The sequence below is a fragment of the Scyliorhinus canicula genome, chromosome 13 (genome assembly GCF_902713615.1).
Source record: "Scyliorhinus canicula chromosome 13, sScyCan1.1, whole genome shotgun sequence".
Classification (NCBI taxonomy): Eukaryota; Metazoa; Chordata; class Chondrichthyes; order Carcharhiniformes; family Scyliorhinidae; genus Scyliorhinus; species Scyliorhinus canicula.
The window spans coordinates 38,451,361-38,464,947 of NC_052158.1; the positions used below are offsets into that span (position 1 = coordinate 38,451,361).

The 13,587-nt window shown below is 44.1% G+C and overlaps 1 protein-coding gene across 1 annotated transcript; it reads right to left on the reverse strand.

The window, feature by feature from the left end:
- Nucleotides 1-2,647: 2,647 nt before the first annotated feature.
- On the reverse strand, nt 2,648-6,414 carry LOC119975561 (zinc-binding protein A33-like). The gene is made up of 3 exons (XM_038815348.1): nt 6,356-6,414; nt 6,036-6,268; nt 2,648-4,575 (listed from the first exon to the last, which is right to left on the reverse strand). Exons 1-3 carry the CDS (start codon nt 6,412-6,414, stop codon nt 4,043-4,045), a joined length of 825 nt encoding a protein of 274 aa, XP_038671276.1. The 3' UTR covers nt 2,648-4,042.
- Nucleotides 6,415-13,587: the final 7,173 nt, after the last annotated feature.

Consider the following 13,587-nt stretch of genomic DNA (forward strand, 5'->3'; position numbering starts at 1 on the left):
GCAGGAGTTTTACACAGAGGGTGGTGAGTGCCTGGAACGCGCTGCCAGGAGAGGTTGTGGAAGCAGATACATCTTTTTTTTAAAATAAATTTAGAGTACCCAATTATTTTTTCCAATTAAGGGGAAATTTAGCGTGGCCAATCCACCTTCTCTGCACATTTTTGGGTTGTGGGGGCGAAACCCACGCAGACACGGGGAGAATGTGCAAACTCCACACGGACAGTGACCCCGAGCCGGGATCGAACCTGGGACCTCAGCGCCGTGAGGCGGTTGTGCTAACCACTAGGCCACCATGCTGCCCTGGAAGCAGATACATCTTGACAAACACATGGATAGGATGGTATAGAGGGATACAGCACAAGGAAATACTGAGGGTTTTGGCAAAGGTTGGTGTCATGAATGAATTTTTAAAATGACAGTGTTGGTTATGCGTACAGGCATTTGTAGCTTGGTGGGCTGAAGGGCTTGTTCCTGTGCTGTATTGTTCTTTGTTCTTTGTTCAGGTGAGTTATCACCTACCTTTTCTGGCATTGACCACAAACAGGCATATTTGTCTAATCACTGTACCCATAACCAACACTGTCATTTATTTTATTCATTCAAGTGATTTGTTCATTGATTGCCTCTCTCTAAGTGCCCTTCAACTGAATCGCTTCTCAGGCCATTTCTGAGGGCAATTAGGAGTTAACCACAAAGAAACATAGAAAATAGGAGCAGGGGGTGGCAAGGTGGTGCAGTGGTTAGTACTGCTGCCTCACGGCACCGAGGCCTCAGGTTCGATGCCAGCCCTGGGTCACTGTCCATGTGGACTACCTCCCAATGACTGTGTCTGCGCATTACCGATCATCAATGTGACATGTGTGGTTTCCCTGCCAGTGCATCCTTCCATGAAGTTTCACTTTGATGGTCACAAGCAACTGGCCGAATATATTTTCACCTTGAGAACATTCATCAATAGGAGCAGGAGTTGGGCGGTATGGTGGCACAGTAGTAAGCACTGCTGTCTCACGCCGACACACACACACACATTACACACACAAATTTCCCACTGTGTCACCTATCAACTGTCTCAGGGTGGCTGATGGATCTCTGTGTCTATTCGGAACCCTGGATATTTGTTATCCCTTCTTAGTTCCCAAATAACAGAGATCGAGTCTGTGCTTGTTGGCAAAGCTGAGTTGAACTTTATTAGTGAGATGTAGTGTCCACTGGTAACTTTATTTGTCAATACAAAATTAGGTCAGATTGATTGTCTTTAGCGAATACAGTGGTTGAGTTTAAAATACAATTACAAATTGTGGTAATTCTTCAAATCATAATACATAGTATAAAATGACTGAGGGATTTAAACAAAAGAAAGACGGCGATTTAGCAAGCAAAGAAAATAAGTTTCAGAAAGAGATAGATTGATTCCAGAATGGATTTTTCCATCCCGACAAGTGATTCTTAAGAAGATTATTATCTTAAGGTTTCGCCTTCTTTACAGCTGTGATTGGCTTTAACTAATTCATAATACACTCAATTCGGCCAAACTGTCTGCCCATTAATTTAAGGCAGATATGTATTTAAATATATTGGTACAAACTTTCCAACACCACTGCTTGAGAAAAACACATTCTATGGGGCAGCAGGGTAGCATGGTGGTTAGCATAAATGCTTCACAGCTCCAGGGTCCCAGGTTCGATTCCCGGCTGGGTCACTGTCTGTGTGGAGTCTGCACGTCCTCCCCCTGTGTGCGTGGGTTTCCTCCGGGTGCTCCGGTTTCCTCCCACAGTCCAAAGATGTGCGGGTTAGGTGGATTGGCCATGCTAAATTGCCCGTAGTTGTCCTAATAAAAGAAAGGTTAAGGGGGGGGTTGTTGGGTTTCGGGTATAGGGTGGATACGTGGGTTTGAGTAGGGTGATCATGGCTCGGCACAACATTGAGGGCCGAAGGGCCTGTTCTGTGCTGTACTGTTCTATGTTCTATGTTCGCTAGGACTTATCACCCTAGACTGGTTGTTACCATAGAAAGGGAACTGCTCATACTGGAGATTTTACCAAACAATAGGGTCTTTTAGCTAGTTGAGTCACTGACCTTGCAGGCCTCAAGCAACTTGTGAAATGTGAAAATACAGAGTCTTATCTGATTAATTCCCAACTATAATTGCACTGAATTAATGCTTAATATGATTTCAGTTAATTATTCATAACGAGTTCTCAATTAAACCTTTTACCTGTATCATCTATAGCTAACTAGAAAAGCCAATTTCTATCAATGGCACAGTGGTTAGCACTGCAGCTTCACAGCACCAGGGACATCAGTTCGATTCTGGCCTTGGGTGACTGTCTGTGTGGAATTTTTACGTTCTCCCCGTGTCTGTGTGAGTTTCCTCCCACAGTCCAAAATGTGCAGGTTAGGTGGATTGACTATGACAATACATGGGGTTATGGGGAATAGATGAAAATGAAAAATTGAAAATCGCTTATTGTCACGAGTAGGCTTCAGTGAAGTTACTGTGAAAAGCCCCTAGTCGCCACATTCCGGCGCCTGTCCGGGGAGGCTGGTACGGGAATCGAACCGTGCTGCTGGCCTGCTTGGTCTGCTTTAAAAGCCAGCGATTTAGCCGAGTGAGCTAAACCAGCCCCTGGGGGAGTGGGCCTGGGGGAGTGGGCCTGATAAAGAGTGCTCTTTTGGAGGGTCGGTGCATGCTCAATGGCCCATATGGCCTCCTTCTGCACTGTCGGGATTCTAGAAGTATCACAAGCAGTCTTAAAAACACAGTTCCGTGTAAGCATTATCATGTCACAACTCGTAAAATCTCAGTCAGTCACAGTCTCTGAGCTGCTTCTGATCTCTGACCAAGCAAACGCAAACATGGATTTTACAGGATTTCTGCAGTTCTGGAGCTGTCTTTGTTGCAGTTTTTCCCACGAAGTTTTCCCCACTTCTGAGGACGGACAAAATGCATGATTCTGATGATTCCCCACATTGTGATCATGGTGGTCTGACTGTCAGAAAAACTATCCTGAAGCAAAGATTACAATTCCATGTGTATATGCTGCAAGCTTCACTCTCCCTTTAAAAACACAATCTGTGACCTTCAATTTTGCCAGTGATAGAAGGTGGATCACTGTGTCTGACCCAATTAGAATTCATCCACCATCAATCGGGTTCCTATCATCTCAAATGTCACAGAATCATTAAGCATATGGCAATTTAACACACACTTAACTGCAAGTACTTAAAGCAGAGCCTTACGCGGTTAGTCTGGATTTAAATATGATACAATTCCAGTACACTGGCTGCACATGCTCTAAACTCAATAATTTCCTTATATATTTCTTCATTACTTCCTCGACCTATAAATTGAAATTATTTTGCATTAGCCAATACAGTGCTATGCAAATTTATTTTAATGCGTCTCCTCCAGTATCCCTTATCAAATAAAGCTGTAATGAATGATTTTTCTGTAGTTCCCTGGAAGTCCGCTATTTCATTATTTTATTGATTGTTTCATGCCTGTTACAATTTTACCAAGCAAAAGCTATAATTACAAATTTGTGCCAATCCGTACCAACTTCCTGCTTCGATAAAAGATGACGTACCTTCTGCAATACTAACTTGTTAACAGACGATCAAAACTCACTAACATACATGCATGAGTCTGTCTTTCGACTTAATGTCTGAACTGTTTTATTGCTTTCAAGATCAGTCTTAGTCGAACAATTCTACCGTCACCGCCATCAAAATTGATTTAAATATCCTCACTTAATAGGCAAAAGCTGAAGTTACTATTGCTTGAATGCTATGAGGTGTAAATCGGAGTAAATTGGACAGAACAGGACAGTCAAATCATCCCTTTCCACATACCAATCCCCACAGATACAGCTCCATTGGTTTAAGCATGCTTTCAATCTGGGTTATTCTGTCTGAGCCGAATGCACTAGCTACATGTTAGGAGTTCTGATTTTCTGTTGGACTTTGTAAGAATATAATATCCACGGCAGTGGGATCAATATTGTTTCTCTTCCTAGGCTTGTCAGCTCTATAATATAATTTCTCAGATTGCTAAATGATGCAACTTAAGAGGCTCGGAATTCTTATCTCTGTCACTTGGATCAAGAGCAAAGTATGGAAAGAGTTTCTCGGTGAACGTATCAGTGTAAGTAGTGGCATGAGACATGTTATCGGCATTGTAAAATGACAATTGTCCTTGCTCATAGTCCAAGTAAACTCCGATGGTCGTGGGTTTCACACTCAAGTTGAGAAGCTCGTCACCCTCATATTCATCTCCATCTGTCAACGACAGAATCCAGTATCCATTTTCAGGGAGAAGATCAAATTCTCTCTTTCGATTGGCTGACTCCGTGGCCACACCAACAATCCAGTCAGAGATGTGTCCCACCTCCACCTCCCAGTAATGTGTACCCGATGTGAATCCCTCTGATCCCAAGACGCAAAGGCACTCATTGAACTTCTTTGACTTTTTAAAAGGCGATACCTCCTTGTCCCTGGGTTTCATGCTGGTAAGGCCGTCAGACAAGACAAGTTTACGATGTGCTGTATTTGGGTCAAAGGTCAGTGGTGCTGGAACTTGGAATAAATAAAAGTACCAAGGTTAAATGCTGCACAATAACAAATATAAATAATGGCTAGTTATTTTAAGTCTGCATATAGGCCATTCTCATATAATGGAAAAATACGCCTTTCCAATTCAAACATATTTCTGTAATTCTCATTTCCTCTCGAAATTCAAATTGGGTTTAAAATGGGCAGTACCCTATTTGTTTTAGGCCCCAGCCAACTTTATTGGATTGAGAACTGGTTAACAGTTAGGAAACATCGAGTCAGAATACATGGGTATTTTTCAAAGTGGCAGGCAGTGACCAGTGGGGCATCAAATGGATTAATGCTAAACTCCAGCTTTTCACAATATATGTTAATGGTTTGGATGAAGGAACCACAAGTAATATTTCCAAGTTTGCTGATGACATGAAACTTGCTGGGAAGGTGAGTGGTGAGAATGATGCTAAGAGTCTTCAAGGTATATGAGACGAGTTGAGTGGGTGGGCAAATACATGGCAGAAGCAGCACAATGCAGATAAATGTGAAATTGTCCATCGGTAGAAAAAGCAGAATGGCCGAGTATTTTTTAAATAGTGATAGATTGTAAAATGTTGATGTACAAAGGAACCTCGGTGTCCTAGTACACCAGTCACTGATTGAAAGCATGCAGATATAGCAAGCACTTCGGAAGACAGATAGTATGCTGCCCTTAATTGCAATAGGACTTGAGTCCAGGAACAAGGATATCTTATTGCAGTTGTACAGGACCTTGGTGAGATCTCATACCTAGAGTATTGTGTGTAGTTTTGGTCTCCTTACCTAAGAAAGAATGTACTTGCCAAAGAGCGAGGGCAGTGAAGATTCATGAGAATGATTCCAGAGTTGGCAGGATGATTGTATTGGGAGACATTGAGTCGACTATACCTGTATTCACTAGAATTTAGACCATATTGAAGATGGAGTTGGCTCAGAGGGCCGAAAGGCCTACTCCTACCCTCATTTTCTATATTCCTATGTTTATAAAAAGATAGAATGTTGGACTACTTTTATAGCAGGTCGCTGATGCCTGATGGCCTGTTTCATATCAGCCCCGGGACAGATTTATTTTGGAATTAAGAGGACAAATTCCAATTTTGTAATTTGCATGGAATTAGCTATGATGCAGAAACTCACATTTCCACAGCTGACTGTGTGAGTTTGAGCCCCTGATGATGAGAGAATTATGAGAATTGTGAAAATTAGAATTCTGAACACCCAGTGGTTGAGGTTTGTCCAGATTGTATTACTCAATGGGTGATACTCCAGAACAACTGCGATAAACCTGGCCTAATATTAAATTCCATTTGTCAATGCAGTCAGTATCTATCTCAGCAATGTAATCACAGAAAGGGTAAGTAGCAAGTTCCTTCATCCTAATTCAAACACATCACGCCAGTCTACATTTAGTTACGGGGGTACCATCTGGTAAATAGGAGGTCAGGTCTCACCAGGGGTAATGATCTCTTTCATTCCTTTCCATGTTGCATACAGCAATGGTCCCCTGAACATTCCCAGTGTCAGGATGCTGAATCCCACAATTTCTTCATCATCTTCTTCAGATCCACACTCACATTCCTCATCACTTCCCTCACTTTCATCTTCATCGTCATCGTCAACATCATCATCATCTTCTTCACTTCCTTCATCTCCTTCGCTTCCATTTTCTTCATCCACTAGGCATCTGAATTGAATTGACAGTTGGTTAAACTTCTGAAAATGATGCCACTTCTTCATTATGTATAAAATTATGTATCTAAAACATACACACCTTTCTGGCAATCTTTTAATTTCCTGTATGTAAAAAGAAAGATAAAATGTGAACAGCATTGTTTTAAGATATGACAAGCCTACTTTCCAATGTATTTTATTCACTGCGGAAGATGCTGTGATAAGGGGCTGGATTCTCCTGTCCCCCAGCCCCGTATTTCTAGATGACGCGTCGTTCGCTGGCAGCGGGATTCTTTCTTCCCGTTGCTTGTCAATAGGTTTTCCATGGGAAACCCAAGGGCAGGGGCGTGCTTCCGTCGGGAAAAGAGAATCCCAACAGCTTGAGAATTACAGCCCAGGTCTACTGTGAAATTTAAGGGTGGCACAGTGGTTAACATATCTGCCTCACAGAACCAGGGACCCGGGTTCAATTCTGTCCTCAGGTGACTATCTGTGTGGAGTTTGTACTTTCTCCTTGCGTCTGGGTGGGTTTCCTCAGGATGCTCTGGTTTCCTCCCACAGTCCAAAGATGTATAGTTAGGTGGATTATTCTTGCTAAATTGCCCCTCAGTTTCCAAAAGATTAGGTGGGGTTCTGGGGATAGGGTGGTTGCGTGGGCCTAGGTATTTTCCAAGAGTCGGTGTGGATTCAATAGGCTGAATGGCCTCCTTCTGCACTGCAGGAATTCTTTGATTCAATGAAATCTGAATAAATAGTTCTGGTGATCTGAAATTAAACACCTTAGGAGCAATAAAACATATTGGATATTCTATCACGTACTGGCTCTTTGCCTATTAATAATTATCTGTAATATGTGTATGAATTGTTCAGAGAGAGCCATGGTTGAATGTTGTCTGGCATACCCAAGAGAATTTTAATAGGTGGCTACCAACATGCTAGATGATGAGTGGCTATGGAGGGTATTTACATGGGCACCGAGAAGGTATTCAGACAGGTTCCACAAAGAGACTATCACAAAGTGCATCAAATTGAAGAATCAATTGACATGTCAGAGATTTGATTAGGCACAAAGAGACAGAGAGTCGGGATATGCTTCTATATTTCAATTGGTTTTCCCCATTGATCTGGTCTGGGAGCTTGAGGTTTTTAATCACATTTATCAATGATCTTGATGAAGGAATAGAAAGCTATATATTAAATTGTGCTCACGGCACAAAGTTAAATGGCTCGGAACATTGTATGGATAAGGGAAGGACATTGGTAAATTAAGTGAGTAGACTAAATTGTAGATGTAGTCCAACCATAGAATCACTACAGTGCAGAAGGAGTCTATTGGGCCATTGAGTCTGGACCAACCCTTTGAAATAGCACCTTACTTAGGCCCAATACCCCGCACTATCCCCGTAACCCAGTAACCCCATCTAAACTTTTTTGGACACTATTAGGAAATTTAGCGTGGCCAATTCACCTAACCTGCACATCTTTGGACTGTGGGAGGAAACCTGAACACCCGGAGGAAACCCACGCAGATACCTGGAGAACATGTAAACTCCACAAAGATTGACACCCAAGGTCGGAATCGAATCTAGATCCCTGGTGCTGTGAGGCAGCAGTGCTAACCACTCTGCCACCATGCCGCCCCTATGTGTGAAAATATGAGACTTTAGATGCAAAAAATCTAAATACAAATATTTTCAAAATAGTAAGAACTATGAACAGGATGACAAGAAAGAGTTATGGATCTATGTACAGAACTCGCATCAAAGTTAGTAGAGTGGAAGAAAGCAATTTAAAAGCTTTATTAAATTTTGGACTTTATCACAAAGTGCATCAATAAAAAAGAAAATTAGGTATTCAAGATTTGGTTAAATCCCATTTAGAATATTAAGTTCAGTTATTGGCACAGCATCTCAGCACATATATACATTTGCCTTGAAGCAGGTGTGGCACACATTCTGCAGAATGATACTGGAGTTAAAATGGGTAAATTGTGAAGACAATGAGTTACTGGTGCTGTTTGATATGATTAAATCAACTGAATAGATGTGGAGTTCAGAAAAAGGAGGCATAATCATAGCATTGAGATTGGTAGATTTATGTTAGGCCAGGATGTCAGGAGATATGCAACCAAAGTGCATAAATTAAGTTTAGTTGCAGATCATCCCTGAGCAGATTCAGTTTCCATGATCCTATTTGTAGGCTCACATCTGCACTCGCTTCCTGGTAACCACATTTTACTTTCTACTCTCATATCTTGACACATTTCTATGTCACTTGACAATTAAAAATTGTCATGTCCACATTTCTGGTGGAATCACCCGATGTAAACTAATCACACTGTAATTCCACCCTCCGTCCACTGGCGGTGCCTCAATTATGTAGCACGCAGTGTCTAAGCCACAGAATGGAGAATGTCCTATGCATTGTAAGATGCCTTTCTTGTCAAATTGATCTAATTTATGTCATTTAATTACAAAGGACATCAGTAGCTATAAATAATACATTACTGGGGTGGCACAGTGGCGCAGTGGTTTGCACTGCTGCCTCATGGCGCCGAGGATTACGGTTAAATCTGGGCCCTAGGTCACTGTCCGTGTGGAGTTTGTACATTCTCCCGTGTCTGCGTGGGTCTCACCCCCACAACCCAAAGATGTGCAGGGTCATGGATTGGCCATGTTAAATTGACCCTTAATTGGAAAACAAATAATTGGGAACTCTAAATTTATTATTTAAAAATACATTACCTTAAAATAGGTCTGATTTATTCCTGTACCCCCAGGTCATATATTGTCCATTATTTTGTAGCCCTACTGAGTCTGAAATCCACACCGATGGCTTACTTTTAACAGTGGATTTTTGGAACGAAACTGTGGATTTCAGTCTGTTTTACAGTGGCGGCTGCAGCTCATGGTCATTGTAACTTTAACTGCTGGGTCTCATTAAATTACCAGCCAATTGTCCAATTGAAATCAATAGTTGCCTTCTGGAAAATTAGCGACTTTGACCACACACTGACACTTGAGCAAATGTCAAGGTGGTGTTTGTGGCGAGTTCTTATGATGGGAGACCCTTGAGTGGAGGTCTAACTCCCTCTTAGGCTAAAAAGAGCACCTCTGGAATTTAAACATCTCTTCACTTTCACCCATTCCCCAATTCCTAAAGGAATTCCTGGATGCAGACATCTGAGGCAAAGGGAACTGTAGTGACATGTACGGACGACTGATAGGAAGGGCTGACACCCAACTTGATGAGATAAGGGAGATGTGGGAGAAGAACTTGGGGTTTGAAATCGCGCAGGGACTCTGGAGGGAAGCACAGGGTGAACTCCACCTCCACATGTGCAAGGCTTAGCCTAACACAACTAAAAATGGTAAATAAAGCCCACTTGACCAGAATCCGAATGAGCAGGTTTTTCCCAGAGGTGGAGGAAGATGTTGATGGTTCCAAGGAGACCCGCCAACCACGGCCACGTGTTCTGGTCTTGTAACAGACTTGCAGGGTACTGGACAGCCTTCTTTGAGGCAATGTCAAAAGTGGTGGGATGGGGCAGCACGGTGGCGCAGTGGTAGCACTGCAGCCTCACGGCACCGAGGTCCCAGGTTCGATCCCGGCTCTGGGTCACTGTTCGTGTGGAGTTTGCACATTCTCCCCGTGACTGCGTGGGTTTCACCCCCACAACCCAAAGATGTGCAGGGTAGGTGGATTGAACATGCTAAATTGCCCCTTAATTGGAAAAAATGAATTGGGTACTCTAAATTTATTTTTTTTTTAAAAGTGGTGGGATGAGGGTGGAGCCGTGCCCGAAGGGGAGAGGTCAGGGAGGTGGGGAAGGAAGAGGGATTGAGGAAAGAGGTAAACACAACCAAATCTAAGAGCGGAACCAGGGGCCACAGGGGAGGGCAGATGAGGGCAGGGGCCAACAGCAATGGAAACCAGAGGGGAGAAAAGAGAGGGGAAAACCAATGGGGAGGGATACACAGGGGACCATAATGGCCACAGCGAACGCTGAGGATGAAAGGACGAAGGAATGGAAAGAAGAGATTGTGAAAAATCCATGTACATAGTTAAAACCAATCTCGATGTAAAGAACATTAACTTTAAGGGAAGTGCCTAGGAGCTCCCTTGCAAAAATTCTCATTGTTATGTTTGTATTTCTATTTGTTAAGAACACTAAAACCCAATATAAACTTTATTGAAAAAAAAAAGAATCGGCAAATGCCAGGATCTGAGTGATGTTTTAACTGCCCGCCAATTTCTGTCAAACAGATATGGTTCAAAATTCACCTCCCACTATTGAGCACATACGTTTCACATATTTTGATTTCACAAGCCCTCATTTTCTTATGTCCAATAAGCTCAATTTCAGCTTTCAATCTCCAAATATTTATTTTCTCTTCAATAAACTCGATTGGTTGTATGAATTTCAAGTGCACATAAGATATAGACCACTTCTGGGTCTGGTCAACCAATTTATTAGTCTGGGGAGAGTTTCTGAATGTTGGATTCCCTCAATACTGAGTGTTTTTAAGATGTGGAGATGCCGGCGTTGGACTGGGGTGAGCACAGTAAGAAGTCTTACAACACCAGGTTAAAGTCCAACAGGTTTGTTTCAAACACGAGCTTTCGGAGCACGGCTCCTTCTTCAGGTGAATGGAAAGGCTTGTTCCAGAAATGTTTATATAGACACAGTCAGAGATGCCCCGGAATGCGAGCACCTGCAGGCAATCAAATCATCAAAGATGCAGAGAGAGAGGTAACTCCAGGTTAAAGAGGTGTGAATTGTCCCAAGCCAGTTCAGTCGGTAGGCCTCTGCAAGTCCAGGCTTGTTGGTGGGGGCCGAATGTAATGCGACATGAATCCCAGATCCCGGTTGAGTCCGGATTCATGCGGGCGGAACTTAGCTATAAGTTTTTGCTCAGCAATTTTGCGTTGTCGCGTCTCCTGAAGGCCTCCTTGTAGAATGCTGACCCGGAGATCAGAGGCTGAATGTCCTCCGGAAGGCCGCTGCCCTAGACTCGACATGTATGCTCAAGCCGTCAGAAGTCGTGTCAATGCCAGATTCATCACTCGCAATCACAAGGCAGCCTCAAACGTCACCCAAGCACAACGCAACGCCATCCGCACTCTCAAGACCAACCGCAACATCGTCATCAAACCAGCAGACAAAGGAGGGGCCACCGTCATACTGAACAGAACAGACTACTGCAAAGAAGTATACCGACAACTCGACAACCAGGAACACTACAGGCAGTTACCCGCAGATCCAACCAAGGAACACATCCGCCAACTCAGCAGACTGATCAAGACCTTAGATCCAGACCTTCAGAACACCCTACGTGCTCTCATCCCACGTAATCCCCGCATTGGAGATCTCTACTGCCTCCCGAAAATACACAAGGCCAACACACCAGGCCGTCCTATCGTTTCAGGCAATGGGACCCTGTGTGAGAACCTCTCTGGCCACATCGAGGGCATCTTGAAACCCATCGTACAAGGTACACCCAGCTTCTGTCGCGACACGACGGACTTCCTACAGAAACTCAGCACCCATGGACCAGTTGAACCAGGAACATTCCTCGTCACAATGGATGTCTCGGCACTCTACACCAGCATCCCCCATGACGACGGCATTGCTGCAACAGCCTCAGTCCTCAACACCGACAACTGCCAATCTCCAGACGCAATTCTGCAACTCATCCGTTTCATTCTAGACCACAACGTCTTCACCTTCGACAACAAATTCTTCATCCAGACGCACGGAACAGCCATGGGGACCAAATTTGCACCTCAATATGCCAACATCTTCATGCACAAGTTTGAACAGGACTTCCTCACCACACAGGACTTTCAACCGATGCTATACACCAGATACATCGATGACATTTTTTTCCTTTGGACCCACGGCGAGACATCACTGAAACGACTACACGATGACATCAATAAGTTCCATCCCACCATCAAACTCACCATGGACTATTCTCCAAATTCAGTTCCATTCTTGGACACACTCGTCTCCATCAAGGACGGTCACCTCAGCACCTCGCTTTAACCGCAAGCCCACAGATAATCTCACGATGCTCCACTTCTCCAGCTTTCACCCGAAACACATTAAAGAAGCCATCCCCTATGGACAAGCCCTCCGTATACACAGGATCTGCTCAGACAAGGAGGAGCGCAACAGACACCTACAGATGCTGAAAGATGCCCTCGTACGAACGGGATATGGCGCTCGACTCATTGATCGACAGTTCCACCGCGCCACAGCAAAAAACCGCACCGACCTCCTCAGAAGACAAACACGGGACACCACTGACAGAGTACCCTTCGTCGTCCAGTACTTTCCTGGGGCGGAGAAACTACGACATCTTCTTCGCAGCCTCCAACACATCATCAGCGAGGATGGACATCTTGCCAAGGTCATCCCCACACCCCCACTACTGGCCTTCAAACAACCGCGCAACCTCAAACAAACCATTGTTTGCAGCAAATTACCCAGCCTTCAGAACAGCAACCACAACACCACAAACCCTGCCAGGGTAATCTCTGCAAGACATGCCAGATCATCGACATGGACACCACCATTACACGTGGAAACACCACCCACCAGGTACGCGGCGCATACTCGTGCGACTCGACCAATGTAGTCTACCTCATACGCTGCAGGAAAGGATGTCCCGAAGCGTGGTACATTGGCGAGACCATGCAGACACTGCGACAACGAATAAACGGGCATCGTGCGACTATCAACAGGCAGGACTGTTCCCTTCCAGTTGGGGAACACTTCAGCAGTCAAGGACATTCAGCCTCTGATCTCCGGGTCAGCATTCTACAAGGAGGCCTTCAGGAGACGCGACAACGCAAAATTGCTGAGCAAAAACTTATAGCTAAGTTCCGCACGCATGAATCCGGACTCAACCGGGATCTGGGATTCATGTCGCATTACATTCGGCCCCCACCAACAAGCCTGGACTTGCAGAGGCCTACCGACTGAACTGGCTTGGGACAATTCACACCTCTTTAACCTGGAGTTACCTCTCTCTCTGCATCTTTGATGATTTGATTGCCTGCAGGTGCTCGCATTCCGGGGCATCTCTGACTGTGTCTATATAAACATTTCTGGAACAAGCCTTTCCATTCACCTGAAGAAGGAGCCGTGCTCCGAAAGCTCGTGTTTGAAACAAACCTGTTGGACTTTAACCTGGTGTTGTAAGACTTCTTAGAGTGTTTTTAAGACAGAGATAGATAGTTCTTGTTAATGAGAGGATCAGGGGTTATGGGGAGAAAGCAGTAGGATGGGGATGAGAAGAATATCAGCCATGATTGAATGGCGGA

What these genes read in the sequence shown, in the direction of transcription:
- LOC119975561 (XM_038815348.1), bottom strand. Translation starts at nt 6,414, where the DNA reads ATGCTGTTCACATTTTATCTTTCTTTTTACATACAGGAAATTAAAAGA. An exon ending in ATTAAAAGATTGCCAGAAAG is followed by an intron (nt 6,269 to 6,355) that starts GTGTGTATGTTT and finishes AATTCAATTCAG; the next exon opens with ATGCCTAGTGGATGAAGAAA. An exon ending in GAAAGAGATCATTACCCCTG is followed by an intron (nt 4,576 to 6,035) that starts GTGAGACCTGAC and finishes ATTTATTCCAAG; the next exon opens with TTCCAGCACCACTGACCTTT.